The sequence below is a fragment of the Palaemon carinicauda genome, chromosome 13 (genome assembly GCF_036898095.1).
Source record: "Palaemon carinicauda isolate YSFRI2023 chromosome 13, ASM3689809v2, whole genome shotgun sequence".
In the NCBI taxonomy this organism is placed as follows: Eukaryota; Metazoa; Arthropoda; class Malacostraca; order Decapoda; family Palaemonidae; genus Palaemon; species Palaemon carinicauda.
Window position 1 is genome coordinate 25927614 of NC_090737.1, and position 16434 is coordinate 25944047.

The 16434-nt window shown below is 52.7% G+C and overlaps 2 protein-coding genes and 1 pseudogene across 3 annotated transcripts in view; 2 read left to right on the forward strand and 1 right to left on the reverse strand.

Moving 5' to 3' along the window:
* LOC137652232 (sodium- and chloride-dependent GABA transporter 1-like) overlaps positions 1 to 16434 on the reverse strand; it is a 483785-nt gene that overhangs the window by 165724 nt on the left and 301627 nt on the right. The gene's annotated exons all lie outside the window — the stretch shown is intronic.
* Positions 1 to 16434, forward strand: part of LOC137652234 (vesicle-trafficking protein SEC22a-like) — an 81908-nt gene that overhangs the window by 17114 nt on the left and 48360 nt on the right. The window contains exon 3 of the mRNA XM_068385474.1: positions 5619 to 5782. Coding sequence (XP_068241575.1) covers positions 5619 to 5782 — 164 coding nt within the window. The remainder of the gene's footprint in view (positions 1 to 5618; positions 5783 to 16434) is intronic.
* On the forward strand, positions 10765 to 10883 carry LOC137652596 (5S ribosomal RNA; annotated as a pseudogene).

The following is a 16434-nucleotide window of genomic DNA, read 5'->3' on the forward strand; positions in this document are numbered from 1 at the left end:
CCGCGCGGACGGACGGTGTTCCGCCGCGCGGACGGACGGTGTTCCGCCGCGCGGACGGACGGTGTTCCGCCGCGCGGACGGACGGTGTTCCGCCGCGCGGACCGGCGGTGTTCCGCCGCGCGGACCGGCGGTGTTCCGCCGCGCGGACCGGCGGTGTTCCGCCGCGCGGACCGGCGGTGTTCCGCCGCGCGGACCGACGGTGTTCCGCCGCGCGGACCGACGGTGTTCCGCCGCGCGGACCGACTGCCGCGCGGACCGACTGCCGCGCGGACCGACTGCCGCGCGAACCGACGGTGTTCCGCCGCGCGGACCGACCGCCGCGCGAACCGACGGTGTTCCGCCGCGCGGACCGACCGCCGCGCGAACCGACGGTGTTCCGCCGCGCGAACCAACGGTGTTCCGCCGCGCGAACCAACGGTGTTCCGCCGCGCGAACCAACGGTGTTCCGCCGCGCGAACCGGCGGTGTTCCGCCGCGCGAACCGGCGGTGTTCCGCCGCGCGAGCCGGCGGTGTTCCGCCGCGCGAGCCGGCGGTGTTCCGCCGCGCGAGCCGGCGGTGTTCCGCCGCGCGAGCCGGCGGTGTTCCGCCGCGCGAGCCGGCGGTGTTCCGCCGCGCGAGCCGGCGGTGTTCCGCCGCGCGAGCCGGCGGTGTTCCGCCGCGCGAGCCGGCGGTGTTCCGCCGCGCGAGCCGGCGGTGTTCCGCCGCGCGAGCCGGCGGTGTTCCGCCGCGCGAGCCGGCGGTGTTCCGCCGCGCGAGCCGGCGGTGTTCCGCCGCGCGAGCCGGCGGTGTTCCGCCGCGCGAGCCGGCGGTGTTCCGCCGCGCGAGCCGGCGGTGTTCCGCCGCGCGAGCCGGCGGTGTTCCGCCGCGCGAGCCGGCGGTGTTCCGCCGCGCGAGCCGGCGGTGTTCCGCCGCGCGAGCCGGCGGTGTTCCGCCGCGCGAGCCGGCGGTGTTCCGCCGCGCGAACCGGCGGTGTTCCGCCGCGCGAACCGGCGGTGTTCCGCCGCGCGAATGTCGGCCTAATTCTTGCATCCGGATGACAGCTTCCCGATGCCCATTCCCGCACAATCTCTGTGATCAGCCAAGGATATCGCGCCTGCCGTCTCTGTCAGCGAATTCAGTGTCTCTGAACCTCTATGCCATAGCGTCAGCAAGAGTTGCCCGGTTGGGCAGAATGATCCATACCTTAGGTGAAGGTCTTCCATAAGATCATCGACGGCTTCACCCCCGGCCTCTTCAGTCGATCCTTTCTTGTAAGGAAGGATCTGAGAGGGGAGTTCCGTAGTCGACCTCTCAGCCCTGATCAAGTTTGTCGAACAAACTTCAGCCAGCGTAGAACAGCAGAATCGATCAGACTGGTAACGAGGCGACAGGACTCCTTAGGGCCTGGATCGGAAGGACGGGTACTTTCAGTTTCCATTCCATCCATCTTCCAGGGAGCTCGTCGAATTTGGCCTAGACTGCAAGTATTCCTGCTTATGATGCAGTGTGGCTATCCCACCGTGGCATAGCAGGTTTTTTTCCCCAGAGAACTCTCCCTGCTTTCCTCATGGCCGCTCAGGTGCAGGCTTCCGCCTCCTTTGCTTTTTGGAGGCTGGTCAACTCCTGTAGGCTCGGGTTCGACCTTCTTCAGCGCCGGGACAAGCTTCCGGATGCTTTTCAACGGCCTTACCACGTTGGAAACCCCGCTTCTCGTCCGTCCAGCGAGGTTAAGCAACGTTGGTTCTGGTCGGTACTTGGATGAGTGACCACCTGGGGACGCCAGTTTCTGTTGCCACATCCTCCGAGCCTTCCTTTCAGTTGACTGTGGCAAGACTGAGGAGAGTCGCAGTACCTGTTCTCAGTCAAGCAGAGCTTTCAGCCCTACCTTAGAATGTTTCCTAGTTCTCCTTTCCTCATTGACCCGTCTACAGTCCGAACTGTCGCCTCAGGATAAGTTCCATGTGGGGTGGTCCAAGTTCTGGTGGCTTCAGGCAACGTTTAACCGGACTTCCTGGCCCCTATGGGACCAGCGGAACTATTAGACCTGCAATGGGTGTTGACCTATGGAGCCTCTTGATGGTAGTGGATATTCTCGTCCTTTCCCCACATTCTTGATGCTGTTCTTGGACTCGTCAAAGGAGAGGGGGGGGGGGGGGGCACGTTCCGGTCCAGGCCTATGGTAAGACCTGAAGGATACCCCTCCATCATTCAGGCAGGCTTAGGGGCCGTAGTCTGGCCCCTCTACAGATCCTACAGCTCCTGCCGAGTCGCCCCGTGCGCGTCGACTTCATGATTTTGGCGTGTTCTAACCAGCAGGGGACGCATTTTCACACCTTCACATCTTGCAGTAGAGATACCGGGATGATTGAGATTCTCTCAATACCACCATCGGCTCTCTCATTCCAGGCAGGGGAATGTTTTCTCCGACTATCCGAGTAGAGCCTCGTAGAGAGAATGTACCTGGGGGTCTTTGACCTTGAGTAACCAGCAAGTCCTGGTCTGGGGGACCTGATCGCGACAGCTTGGAACCTCAAGCTTCCGCTGTTCTTCCCCCCAGTCTCAGACCCCGAGACTCTGGCAAGATGCATTCTGGTGATGGTGGGACAACTTCGACGCCTGCGTCTTCCCTCCTTTTTGTCTGTGGACAATGGGTCTCAACAAGACCAGGTTGTCTGTCAACCTTTCAATGGGAGAGCTCCACTGGGACTATGCGCAGAACGGTTTCTGGACCCTCTGCTTCCCCTGACGGAACTCCCGGGAGAGCTTCTCCCACGGCGCAGACTACTCAAACAACCACACTGCGACATCTCTCCCGAACCGGGGCGTCGCTTCGGCTTCATGTCTGGAGACACTACGCCTCCTCCTCAAGAATAGACAACCTGCTACAGTCGCGGTACGGAGGTCGCGTCATCTGCGATAGTCATCCGCAGGGGTCTTCCAGGCAAAGTGAAGAGTCTTCGGTGGTTGGTGCCGTGGGAGATATACCTCTTCCCTTGAGGCCTCTTCTCCAGCAATAACGGTCTTATTGCCTTTCGGCGGGAGGAAAATCCTTTCCGCTCTCAGCAATGAAGCCTGTCGCTCAGCCTTTCCCTGACCTTCAGGCTTAAAGGAATAACTTTTTCCTGCCGGCTGGATCTTTCCTCGCTTATGCGAAGCTACGATCGTCCCTGCCCTAGTCGGAGGAAGACCTCCAACTTGGAGCATGGCTCGGACTTTTAGTCCTTTAAGAGATCTTCTCAAGACCCTTTACGACAGGCATCGGATTGTATTCCGCCTTGGGTCTCCTGCTCACTCTGGCCACGGCCAGTGTGTAAGCAATCTTCTTGGTCTCGTACGACTCCCCCTTTCTAAGGAAGAGGGGAAGGCAACATTCAGGTTCGCTCCTGAGTTGTTGGCTAGACTCAGAATCTGGGGGTCCCGGCCCTTCGGTCCAATTCCTTCAAGATTTCGAGTCTCCATTCTGTATCTGATATCCCAAGACCTTCTCTTTCTTGCCAGTAAAGGAATCGAGAGGTTAGCTTTGGGAACAGTTGCAGTTTGTCCTCAGTTGCAGCCGATTTGGGAGCACAAGGAGGACACGGGGGAGAGTCACCAGTATACCTCTTCAGCCCGGACTCAAGGACATTCATCTCGACCTGTCTCCAGACCCTCCCCCGTCACGTCGCCCTACAGCACGATGTTGGATACATCGCAACGTCCCTCGCCTTCGAGTAATACTACTCTGTGACGCAGGTGCTACAAGCTGGAGTCTGGAAGCGTCTAATGACCTTCGCAGCCCGCTTCCTGCAGGGCGTGACCCACAGGAGTCTCGATACGTTTCTATCACTCTGTGGTGGCTACACAACAGCTGGTCTAACCTCAGGCTCCTTTTTGGACAGGTAGCAGAAGGTTGAGGGCATTGTTATCAGGTTTTAGTCTGCATGAACGAAAGAAGTATGTCTGGCCCTTATTTCTTTCTTCATCATCCCCTTTACGGGGAGGCAGCATCCTGGTCTCTGCATAGCTGACCTCGAACCTCTGCAGGTAAACCATGCTTCCTTGTGTTCCGAGTATTGAGTCAATACTGTCGCGTCCCCCATACCCTGACGAGGTGGTATTGGGAACGTCCTAACCCAGAGTTCCTTCTGGAACTCCAGGTCAACTGCCTAGGACGGGTCACACTTCTTCCTTCACACACAAGCTTATGTAGGCCACAGGGTTCCTTGCGGAGCAAGGAACTTGTGAGGTGCAGGGACTCCTTTTCTCGAGTGCGACTCACTCGGATTCTGAGTCCCCGGGTAAAGCCAAAGCCAGTATGGCTGGGGACTTCCACCCTACCTAATGGGTAAGTCACCCAATGTAAATAGCGTGTTTTGTATTTCGGTTACGGAACAAATGACAAATTCGAAGATAATTTGTATTTTTCCTAACCATACAAACCTTAGCTATTTACACATATTTGCCCGCCAGCCGTGTCCCCCAAGACAAGTCCTACCTCTAAGTGAAAGTGAGCATTCATCTGTGTGTGAGGGGGGGGGAGGGGTAGCTAGCTACCACTCCCCCCCCCCCCCCCCCCCCCCCGCTAACTAGCGCGGGGGTAATGCACCGTCGTTAAATTCTAATGGCTCGCCATTTCAGCTGCGCTAAAAGGTAAACCCAATGTAAATAGCTAAGGTTTGTATGGTTAGGAAAAATACAAATTATCTTCGAATTTGTCATATTTATAAATAGTGAATATTCTCTTTTCATCGTATGGAAGTCAGAGTGAAGGATGTTGTTTTAGACATACTGTACTAGTAATTCCAACTTGGGTGTGATTCAAGAGTATTTTTTTTTACCTGCACGTTATTATTATCATCATCATCATCATCATCATCATCATCATCATTACCAGCTAGGCTTCAACCCTAGTTGGAAAAGCAAGATTCTATAAGCCCAAGGGCTCGAGCAGGGAAAAATAGTCCAGTGAGGAAAGGAAACAAGGAAATAAAATACTACAAGAGAAGTAATAAACAATAAGAGTAAAATATACTATGAACTGTAAAAACATTAAATTAGATCTTTCTTATATAACTATAAAAACTTCAAAAAAACAGGAGAAAGAGAAATAAGATAGAACAGCATGTCAAAGTGTACCCTCAAGCAAGAGAACTCTAATCTAAGACAGTGGAAGGCCATGGTACAGAGGCTATGGCACTACCTAATACTAGAAAACAATGGTTTGATTTTGGAGTGTCCTAGAAGAGCAGCTTGACATAGCTAAAGAGTTTCTTCTACCCTTACCAAGAGGAAAATGGCCACTGAACAATTACTTTTCAGTAGTTAACCCCTTGAGCCAAGAAGAATTGTTTGGTAATCTCAGTATTGTGAGGTGTATGAGGACAGGAGTATGTAAAGGAGGGGGCCAGACTATTCAGTGTATGTGCAGGCAAAGACAAAATTATCCGTAACCAGAGAGAGGGGCCAAAGGACTCAATAACTCTCTAGCAGTAGTATCTCAATGGGTGGCTGGGGCCCTGGCATTGTTCCTATAGGTTTATGGTTTTTAAGAAATCAATCAACTGTGTAGATAAATAACTTTTTATTGAATTTTAGTTTTGTATTTGTACTGGAAATTCTGTGAGATTATTATGAATTAATCAAAATATTTTTGTTTTCAGTTGCGTCATGGATGACTGCACAGCGTACATGGTTGTATGTGAGCCTAACTATCCTCATATATTGGCATTTAGTTTCCTTGATGAACTTATGAAGGAATTTAACATCCTATACACAGCTTCAGTTGTCAAATCAGTCAGGAGACCATACGCATTTATTGAATTTGGTAAGATTTTTCCTGTTGGTATTCGACAATAATTACTTTGTTTCTTACTATATTCGATTTCAAAAGAAGTAATTTTGAGTAAAGATTTTGTGTTTTGTAGATAAAAGAGCAATTGCCTTACATGAGTATAGAAAAGTGTATTACTTAGCTACTTTCAAGGAAGAAATATCCTATAATTGATGAATTAGGCAGGTTAGCACTTCCTGGGAGTGAGAGATGCCCATCAAATGAGATACAACCCACTCTCTCATTCATCTTCTTGGGAGAATGTTTCCCCCTTAAATAAATTAATTTTCACCCAAATAAGAGGATAAGGAGGCATCTCAATGGAAGACTGCAATATGTGTATGCCAAGTGTGAAAATTTTTCATGAAATATGTTTGTTCCGTAACCGAAATACAAACCACGCTATTTACATTGGGTTTACCTTTTAGCGCAGCTGAAATGGTGAGCCATTAGAATTTAACGAGGGTGTATTACCCCCGTGCTAGTTAGAGGGGGGGGGGGGTAGGGGAGTGGTAGCTAGCTACCCCTCCCCCCCTCACACATAGATGAATGCTCACTTTCACTTTTGGCTCGGACTGCGACAGACGTCTCTGTCTTGGTCCTCTCTTGGCAGCCATTGTTTGTTTTGTCTTTACTTAATCGCTTACTTTTCTTTTACTCAATATATATGTAAACATGTTTTCATGTTTGTATATATATTTGAGTATAGAAATCAGTAAGTTTCCTTTTCAGAGTTGTGTGTGTAGTGTACGATATCTTCGTGGAGTCCTCGGCAGTTAGGCCACCACGGCGTAATTTTATGGGTGGCGATCGAGTTTGACTTATGTCTTTCTCTCTCTCTCTCTCTCTCTCTTGAGGTCGTTCACCCTTTTACTACGTGTTACTATGCCCTTGTAGCTTCCTTTCCGTGTGGGGGGGTTGCTACGCCGTACGTTTGTCTCAATTAGTTTATGAATCTAATTGTAGTTGTTAATTTTTCAGCTTATAGAACGATTCCTTTCGAGGTTTTCGTTCTTTCTTTAGTGTTCATTCATTTTTAAATTACATAATTACATAGTTTCATAATTATAATTGTTATAATTCTGTTTTGGTTACAGCTCTCCTTCCATGAGTGTAAGTGGTTGTGAGGGCACGTGCCTGTTGTGTAATTCTTATTTCCTTTCCCTCGGGATTCCTCTTCGGAGCCTTCCCGGGGGAATGAATGTGTACTAATGATTTTTGTTTTATTTTTTTACAGTTACTGATCTAGTTCGTTTCTGTAATATGGCAACGGTGTGAGCTGTCTTGTTGAGGCCTGGGGATTCGGCTGTTGCTGCCTCCCCCCTTGTATTTTCGTCAGGGGCGTGTCTCCTTCTACTGGAAGTACTCCCGTGACAACGGACAGCTCTCCAGTTCATTTTAGAACTCTCAGGAGGCTTGCCTCCTTGGGCGGGTAACTTTCCTTCCGAGGGAAGTTTTTCCTGTCCAGGCTTGAGTTTTTCCCCTTTTTGGGGGTTCTTCTCTTGCCTTTTTTTCGTGCGACTATGCTCTTGGTGCTGAGCGGTCACACCTGCAGTTTCGCTCAAGGGGCTGGGCAACTGCAGGAGCCCCTCTTCGGAGGATTGCTCCTTTTAGGTCACTGGCTGACCAGTCTCTTCTACGAAGTGTTTCTCTTTCGTTCGCGAGAGAGTACACTCATAGAGACTTCTCTTCGGAGGATTCTTCTGCTGCTGTTGCTGTTGGCCTCCTTCGCCGTAAGGCCCACCGTCCGCCTCGTCGTAAGGGCCTCTCATCTCCCTATAAGGGTGCTAAGAGGCGCCTTTTTGAATCTCCGTTTGCAGCCTACAACTCTTTCTTGATCTTCCGTCTTGGTGCAGATGGACAGCAGTCTGATCTCGTCTTCCGACGGGCAACGGTCTTCCCGACGGACAACGGTCTTTCAACGGACATCAGTCTCCCGGCGGACAGGCAACGGTCTTCCGATGGACATCTGTCTCCCGACGGACAACGTTCCCTTCGGTGCAAAGGGTTGCCTCCCACGGTGGTTCTTCCCTTGCGTGTCAGGGTTCCCCTGCGCGCCCTTCTGCTGTGTTCTCTCCTGCTCAGTGTTAGCGCACAAACGCGCTCTCCTGTTCATCAGCGCTTCCTGATTGCTAGCGCTCTCCTGTTCGCCAGCGCTCTCCTGTTCGTCAGCGCTCTCATGATGATCATCCCTGCTGTTCCTGTTAATTCCTGTTACGCGCCCTATGCGCCCACGTTCGCCCTCGCGATCTAGAACTTCGTTTCAGGTCTGGGTCAAGGACTCTTCTTCTATGCGCAGGCTTCCACGCGTTGCCTTCTGCTCGTCAGCGATCATCAGCTCGCCAGCGATCACCTGCTCGCCAGCGTTCACCTGCTCGCCAGCGCGCACAGGTGATTTTAGTATCACCTATTCAACAGCGTTCTACACGTCAGCGATCACCTGTCTCTCGGCGATCTCCTGATCGCCCGCGTGTGTTACAGCCGGCGCGCCAACGTTCTCCAACGCTTCTGAAGGAGCATGGTTCGCCAGCTACTAGCTCGCCATCGCGCGATCGCCCACCTGCGCATGCTGCTCGCCATCGCGCGATCGCCCACCTGCGCATGCTGCTCGCCATCGCGCGATCGCCCACCTGCGCATGCTGCTCGCCATCGCGCGATCGCCCACCTGCGCATGCTGCTCGCCATCGCGCGATCGCTCACCTGCGCATGCTGCTCGCCATCGCTCGCTAACGCGTCTACATGCCACAACGCGCCATCGCCAACCTGCGCGTCAGCGCTCACCAGCTCACCACCGATCGCCTGTTGATCCACATCGCCAGCGGTCTTCCTCGCCCACGCGGCAGCGCGTTTCCTCGCCATCGCGCTAACGCTTGCGTTCGCCGCCTCGGACTCGCGCTCATTCACTTGCCCATCCTCGCGCCCGCTCGCCTGCGCGCCCGCTCGCCTGCGCGCCCGCTCGCCTGCGCGCCCGCTCGCCCGCTCGACCGCTCGCCTGTGCACGTCTACGCTCATGCGCGTCCGCGCACATGCTCTCCAATGTTCGCCCGCTCGCGAACCGACGGTATTCCGTCGCGCGGACGGACGGTGTTCCTTCGCGCGAACCGACGGTGTTCCGTCGCGCGGACGGACTGTGTTCCGCCGCGCGAACCGACGGTGTTCCGCCGCGCGAACCGACGGTGTTCCGCCGCGCGAACCGACGGTGTTCCGCCGCGCGAACCGACGGTGTTCCGCCGCGCGAACCGACGGCTTAATTCTTGCAGTATCCATTGCTCGTCTATGGGTTATCGCTCGCCGACCACCAGCTCTCGCCCTTCCTACCACGCTCGCCCTTCTTCTGCGCTCCTTCGCTCACCTTCGTTTGCGTTCCTGCGTGACTGCGCATGGGCGCTTCCACGTTCGCCCACGCGCAAATCTTTGAATTACCATCGCGCAAGCTCCAGAGCGATTGCGACCACGATTCCCATTGGGGTTTTCGCAGCATGGCCAGCCTGGCGAGTTCTTCTGAAGCGTATTTCCAGAACACGGCCTCACTCCGTAAACGCAGAGCATGGCACTTGCAAGAATAGGAAGAAACTTCAGGGAGGTCTGAGCAACACTCCTCTTTCCAGAACCTGGGTTAGCCCTTCCCCGTCATTCCCTGGAAGGATTTTTGGCGGGGGGCTTACCGTTCGAGATTTCTCCATCGGCCAAGGGGTGACTGCTTACCCCTTCCTCTGGGGGCTTACCAGGTCCTTTCCCTCCTCGGTTACGGCCCGAGGTTTGGTTCAAGGAAGCTACAGGAAGATCATGGGTACTTTCCACCTCTCGGGCTCAGGCACCTTGGCCTTTCGTCGTTAAGTATCTAACTTGCGGACAAGCTCGATGTTGTACCATCTGGACGCGCTGACTGAGGGCTTCCTTCGGGTGTCTCATCTGTGGAGGTCAACAACCTCAGACACCCTTCCATCCTTGAGAAGAGTTTGTTTGTTCCCAAGGACAGAGACTTAGACAGCGGCTGTGCGGAGGAAATCGACTTCCGTTTTCACTCCTCCAAGGCGCTTTCTTCCAGACACTGCAGGGCTCCAGCGCCTTTTTTCTTTCAACCACGTCGGCCTAAGTTATCGGCTACGACAACTGGGATAAGGTGTCCAATTGCAGTTTCTTCCTGTCAGGAACGGATGGCACGGGAGGCTCCTCCGGGGGTGCATAGTCCTAAAAGGAGCGGCAGAGTTCACGAACTCTAGGATTGCAGGTTTCTCGCTGGGAGGATGCTTAAGGTTACTCATCCGGATGACAGCTTCCCGATGCCCATTCCCGCACGATCTCTGTGATCATCCAAGGATATCGCGCCTGCCGTCTCTGTCAGCGTATTCAGTGTCTCTGAACCTCTATGCCATAGCGTCGGCAAGAGTTGCCCGGTTGGGCAGAATGATCCATACCTTAGGCGAAGGTCCTCCATAGGATCATCGACGGCTTCACCCCCGGCCTCTTCAGTCGATCCTTTCTTGTAAGGAAGGATCTGAGAGGGCAGTTCCGTAGTCGACCTCTCAGCCCTGATCAAGTTTGTCGAACAAACTTCAGCCAGCGTAGAACAGCAGAATCGATCAGACTGGTAACGAGGCGACAGGACTCCTTAGGGCCTGGATCGGAAGGACGGGTACTTTCAGTTTCCATTCCATCCATCTTCCAGGGAGCTCGTGGAATTCAGCCTAGACTGCAAGTATTCCTGCTTATGATGCAGTGTGGCTATCCCGCCGTGGCATAGCAGGTTTTTTTCCCCAGAGAACTCTCCCTGCTTTCCTCATGGCCGCTCAGGTGCAGGCTTCCGCCTCCTTTGCTTTTTGGAGGGCTGGTCAACTCCCGTAGGCTCGGGTTCGACCTTCTTCAGCGCCGGGACAAGCTTCTGGATGCTTACCATGAGTGTGGGTTCATGGTATTTTGCTTGGAGCCTTCTCTTCTTCTGCCTCAACATCTGGAGTATCTGGCCATGATATTGAGTCAACGGCCTTACCACGTTGGATACCCCGCTTCTCGTCCGTCCAGCGAGGTTAAGCAACGTCGGTTCTGGTTGGTACTTGGATGGGTGACCACCTGGGGACGCCAGATTCTGTTGCCACATCCTCCGAGTCTTCCTTTCAGTTGACTGTGGCAAGACTGAGGAGAGTCGCAGTACCTGTTCTCAGTCAAGCAGAGCTTTCAGCCCTACCTTGGAACATTTTCTAGTTCTCCTTTCCTCATTGACCCGTCTACTGTATAGTCCGAACGGTCGCCTCAGGATAAGTTCCATGTGGGGCGGTCCAAGTTCCGTTGGTTTCAGGCAACGTTTAACCGGACTTCCTGGCCCCTATGGGACCAGCGGAACTATTAGACATGCAATGGGTGTTGACCTATGGAGCCTCTTGATGGTAGTGGATATTCTCGTCCTTTCCCCACATTCTTGATGCTGTTCTTGGACTCGTCAAAGGAAAGGGGGGGGGGGGGGGGCATGCTCCGGTCCAGGCCTATGGTCAAGACCTGAAGGATACCTCTCCATCATTCAGGCAGGCTTAGGGGCCGTAGTCTGGCCCCTCTACAGATCCTACAGCTCCTGCCGATTCGCTCCGTGCGCGTCGACTTCATGATTCTGGCGTGTTCTAACCAGCAGGGGACGCATTTTCACACCTTCACATCTTGCAGTAGAGATACCGGGATGATTGAGATTCTCTCAATACCACCATCGGCTCTCTCATTTCAGGCAGAGGAATGTTCTCTCCAACTATCCGAGCAGAGCCTCGTAGAGAGAGTGTACCTGGGGGTCTTTGACCTTGAGTAACCAGCAAGTCCTGGTCTGGGGGACCTGATCGCGACAGCTTGGAACCTCAAGCTTCCGCTGTTCTTCCCCCCCAGTCTCAGACCCCGAGACTCTGGCAAGATGCATTCTGGTGATGGTGGGACAACTTCGACGCCTGCGTCTTCCCTCCTTTTTGTCTGTGGACAATGGGTCTCAACAAGACCAGGTTGTCTGTCAACCTTTCAATGGGAGAGCTCCACTGGGACTATGCGCAGAACGGTTTCTGGACCCTCTGCTTCCCCTGACGGAACTCCCGGGAGAGCTTCTCCCACGGCGCAGACTACTCAAATAACCACACTGCAACATCTCTCCCGAACCGGGGCGTCGCTTCGGCTTCATGCCTGGAGACACTACGCCTCCTCCTCAAGAATAGACAACCCGCTACAGTCGCGGTACGGAGGTCGCGTCATCTGCGATAGTCATCCGCAGGGGTCTTCCAGGCAAAGTGAAGAGTCTTCGGTGGTTGGTGCCGTGGGAGATATACCTCTTCCCTTGAGGCCTCTTCTCCAGCACTAACGGTCTTATTGCCTTTCGGCGGGAGGAAACTCCTTTCCGCTCTCGGCAATGAAGCCTGTCGCTCAGCCTTTCCCTGACCTTCAGGCTTAAATGAATAACTTTTTCCTGCCCGCTGGATCTTTCCTCACTCATGCGAAGCTACGATCGTCCCTGCCCTAGTCGGAGGAAGACCTCCAACTTGGAGCATGGCTCGGACTTTTTAGTCCCTTAAGAGATCTTCTCAAGACCCTTTACAACAGGCCTCGGATTGTATTCCGCCTTGGGTCTCCTGCTCACTCTGGCCACGGCCAGTGTGTAAGCAATCTTCTTGGTCTCGTACGACTCCGCCCTTTCGAAGGAAGAGGGAAAGGCAACATTCAGGTTCGCTCCTGAGTTGTTGGCTAGACTCAGAATCTGGGGGTCCCGGCCCTTCGGTCCAATTCCTTCAAGATTTCGAGTCTCCATTCTGTATCTGATGTCCCAAGACCTTCTCTTTCTTGCCAGTAAAGGAATCGAGAGGTTAGCTTTGGGAACAGCTGCAGTTTGTCCTCAGTTGCAGCCGATTTGGGAGCACAAGGAGGACACGGGGGAGAGTCACCAGTATACCTCTTCAGCCCGGACTCGAGGACATTCATCTCGACCTGTCTCCAGACCCTACCCCGTCACGTCGCCCTACAGCACGATGTTGGATACATCGCAACGTCCCTCGCCTTCGAGTAATACTACTCTGTGACGCAGGTGCTACAAGCTGGAATCTGGAAGCGTCTAATGACCTTCGCAGCCCGCTTCCTGCAGGGCGTGACCCACAGGAGTCTCGATACGTTTTCTATCGCTCTGTGGTGGCTACACAACAGCTGGTCTAACCTCAGGCTCCTTTTTGGACAGGTAGCAGAAGGTTGAGGGCATTGTTATCAGGTTTTAGTCTGCATGAACGAAAGAAGTATGTCTGGCCCTTATTTCTTTCTTCATCATCCCCTCTACGGGGAAGCAGCATCCTGGTCTCTGCATAGCTGACCTCGAACCTCTGCAGGTAAACCATGCTTCCTTGGGTTCCGAGTATTGAGTCAATACTGTCGCGTCCCCCATACCCTGACGAGGTGGTATTGGGAACGTCCTAACCCAAAGTTCCTTCTGGAACTCCAGGTCAACTGCCTAGGACGGGTCACACTTCTTCCTTCACACACAAGCTTATGTAGGCCACACGGTTCCTTGTGGAGCAAGGAACTTGTGAGGTGCAGGGACTACTTTTCTCGAGTGCGACTCACTCGGATTCTGAGTCCCCGGGTAAAGCCAAAGCTAGTATGGCTGGGGACTTTCTACCCTACTTAATGGGTAAGTCACCCAGTGTAAATAGCTTGGTTTGTATTTCGGTTACGGAACAAATGACAAATTCGAAGATAATTTGTATTTTTCCTAACCATACAAACCTTAGCTATTTACACATATTTGCCCGCCAGCCGTGTCCCCCAAGACAAGTCCTACCTCTAAGTGAAAGTGAGCATTCATCTGTGTGTGAGGGGGGGGAGGGGTAGCTAGCTACCACTCCCCTACCCCCCTACCCCCCCCCCCCCCCCGCTAACTAGCGCGGGGGTAATACACCCTCGTTAAATTCTAATGGCTCGCCATTTCAGCTGCGCTAAAAGGTAAACCCAATGTAAATAGCTAAGGTTTGTATGGTTAGGAAAAATACAAATTACCTTAAAAGTACAGACCATTGTGTTATCTGTACCGAGTACCCTTTTTTTTAAATGAAAAGGCTGATGAAGTGAAGAGCTTACTTATTTGTTTGAACATTAGGTAAGGATACTTCTCTACCTAGTTCTCATTTTTTTTATTACTAGAATCAACTTATACCTGCGCATATGATTTGATTCTACAAAACCTGGAAGAAGAGTAAGATAGATTGGCAAGCCTCCCTACTGAAAAATGTCCAATATCTTGCATATTGGAGTATGTGAAAGTTATATCTATGAACCTCTTCTGCTGTTTAGATTTTTTCTCACTGGAAGCTTGCTTATATTGACTTTTACCTCTTAAAACTAAAAAATTTCCTTTGTTCTTACGTGAAATACAAACCATTATCCTTTAGGTAAGGAGTGTGTTTTTAGCGCGAACTGGAAAGCTGTCGAATCGTTGTATCGAACAGATAAGTGACAGGTGGGAACAAGGGCGAGGAGCCTCTGTCCTTCTGCCTTTCAAAATCCCTCACTTATGTTTTTGGCAGCATCGAGTAGAGACGTACGGTTGCGCCCATAATCGTGTTTTTTTCCATAACTGGAATACAAACCAACGCTATTTATAGGAGTATCATTTTTACTGAAGCTGAAAGGATGAGCCATTAGAATTGTGAGGATAAACTACCCATCCCACTAGTTAGTGGCGGGTAGGGAGGTTAGTTAGCTACACCCCTCACTCACTCACCTGTAACTGAGCTTCACTTTGCTTTTGGCTTGCATGGAGAACGGTTGTCACTGCTCTTCCTCCTCTCCGTTTTGGACTCCCTTTAATTTGTTTTTGCTTTTTCTTTTTCAGTGTGTGTGTGTACTGAGTTTCTTCCACAGCCATGCGTACCTGTCCTGGATTGGAGGGCTGCACCTGTGGAAAGTTTATGTCTGCTGTGTATACAGATCCCCACAGCCTTTGCACCATCTGCAGAGGTCAACGCTGCGATGAAACAAACAAGTGTAATGAGTGCTGGGAGTGGTCTGTCTCCCAGTGGGAAAGCTGCTTTGAAGCAGAAAAAACTCAAGGCTTCTTCCTCCACCTCCCAACCTTCTTCCGAAGCTCCTACTGGGACAGCTTCCTTCGAGGGGCTGACGAGTAGTGGCATGGTCAACCTCGGTCCTCAAGAGACGGGGCTGCCTCCCGTAGGGAGATTGCCCCTGAGCAAGGCATTATCTTTTTCTCCTTTATTGCAGATGTGGCCTTTGTTAGGTTTGCCCAGTTCTCCTTCTAAGGAGGTGATGCTGCAGTTCCTGCATCGGGGTGCGAATCTACAGCGTGCGTCAGCGTGAGACGTTGACCCCTTGTTCTTAGTCGACGTTGTAATGTTGAAAGGCTCGTCTGCTGCCCTTCCAGCGGTTCCTGTGGCTGTATCATCTTCTTCATCTTCCACCGCCGCCAAGGTCTGCGCTCCTTTCCCTGACGAACATCCTTTTGGGGGGGGGGACAAAGTTCAAGGCACGCCTCTTCTGTGAGTGTTCCCCTTTCCAGTGAAGGGGCACTCATAGAGACTCATCTTCGGAGGCCTGCTGACAGTGAGCTTGCTGATCCTACGCTCGTTGTTCAACGTTATGTTGGTGGCAGAAGACCTCTCCGTGTCTGTCCTCCTCTATTCCTTCAGGGTGCTTCGGCTCTCTCGGTGAAGAGACATCTCTTCACTTCCTCTTCGGAGGAACCTGCCCAGCTTGACTCTTCTGGTTCCTGACCCTCGCTTCCATCTTCGACCTCTCCTCAATGAATGTTTGTTTGTTCGTCACCTGCATGGGATCGTTCTAGATCTCCTCCAGAGTATGTCTCGACGAGGTTCACATTTCTCAGCCGGAGCTTCCAGCAGCAGTTCATCGGCAGCATTCTCCGTGTCGTCAGGCATCTGCTCGAAGCTCGCCTGCTCGTCAGGTTCACCATTGACCTGCAGCGCACAAATTGCCCACTCATCCACCGGCTCGTTAACTGCCTGGCCATCGTGAACAGCCTACGACCCGTGAACCGCTACTCGTTCAACATCTTGTAAATTGCCTGCTACGTGTGAACCGCTTGCAGCTTGAGAATCGCCTGCTCATTCATCATCTCGGAAATCGCCTGCTCGTCAGCGACCGCGTTCTCAGCATTCGCATGTGACGCATAAACTATCACCCTTTCATGAATCTCTCACTCATAGCTTGACAAGCCAATTTTCGGCTGTTGGTGGAGCGTTTCCAGACCAATGCGTCGTTCACCTTCAGAACGCAAATGTCCATCGGTGCATGAATCGCCTCAGCGTGAATCATTGGCCCAATGTCTGTCTTTCCATCCTGCGATTCGTGAATTGCCTCCTTGTAAGTCGTCGACCCACCGCCCATCCCTTCGTTCAGCAGTAGCAATCGACCCTGCGATTTTGCATCATCGCTCGTCAACATATAGACACTCTCCTGCTCGACAATCGTTGCTTAAACACCAGGCTTCACGTCAGCGATCGCCAACATATTCGCATCAGGAGGTTCCTCGACATTCTCCAACACGTCAGCGGCCGTCACTCACCCAGCATATGACCACTAAGGTGAGTGCTCATCCTCATCAAAGCGAGGATCGCCAGCTGCAGCCACCAAAGTCAGTGGTTGTAGCCTCAAAGAAAGGTAAGGTG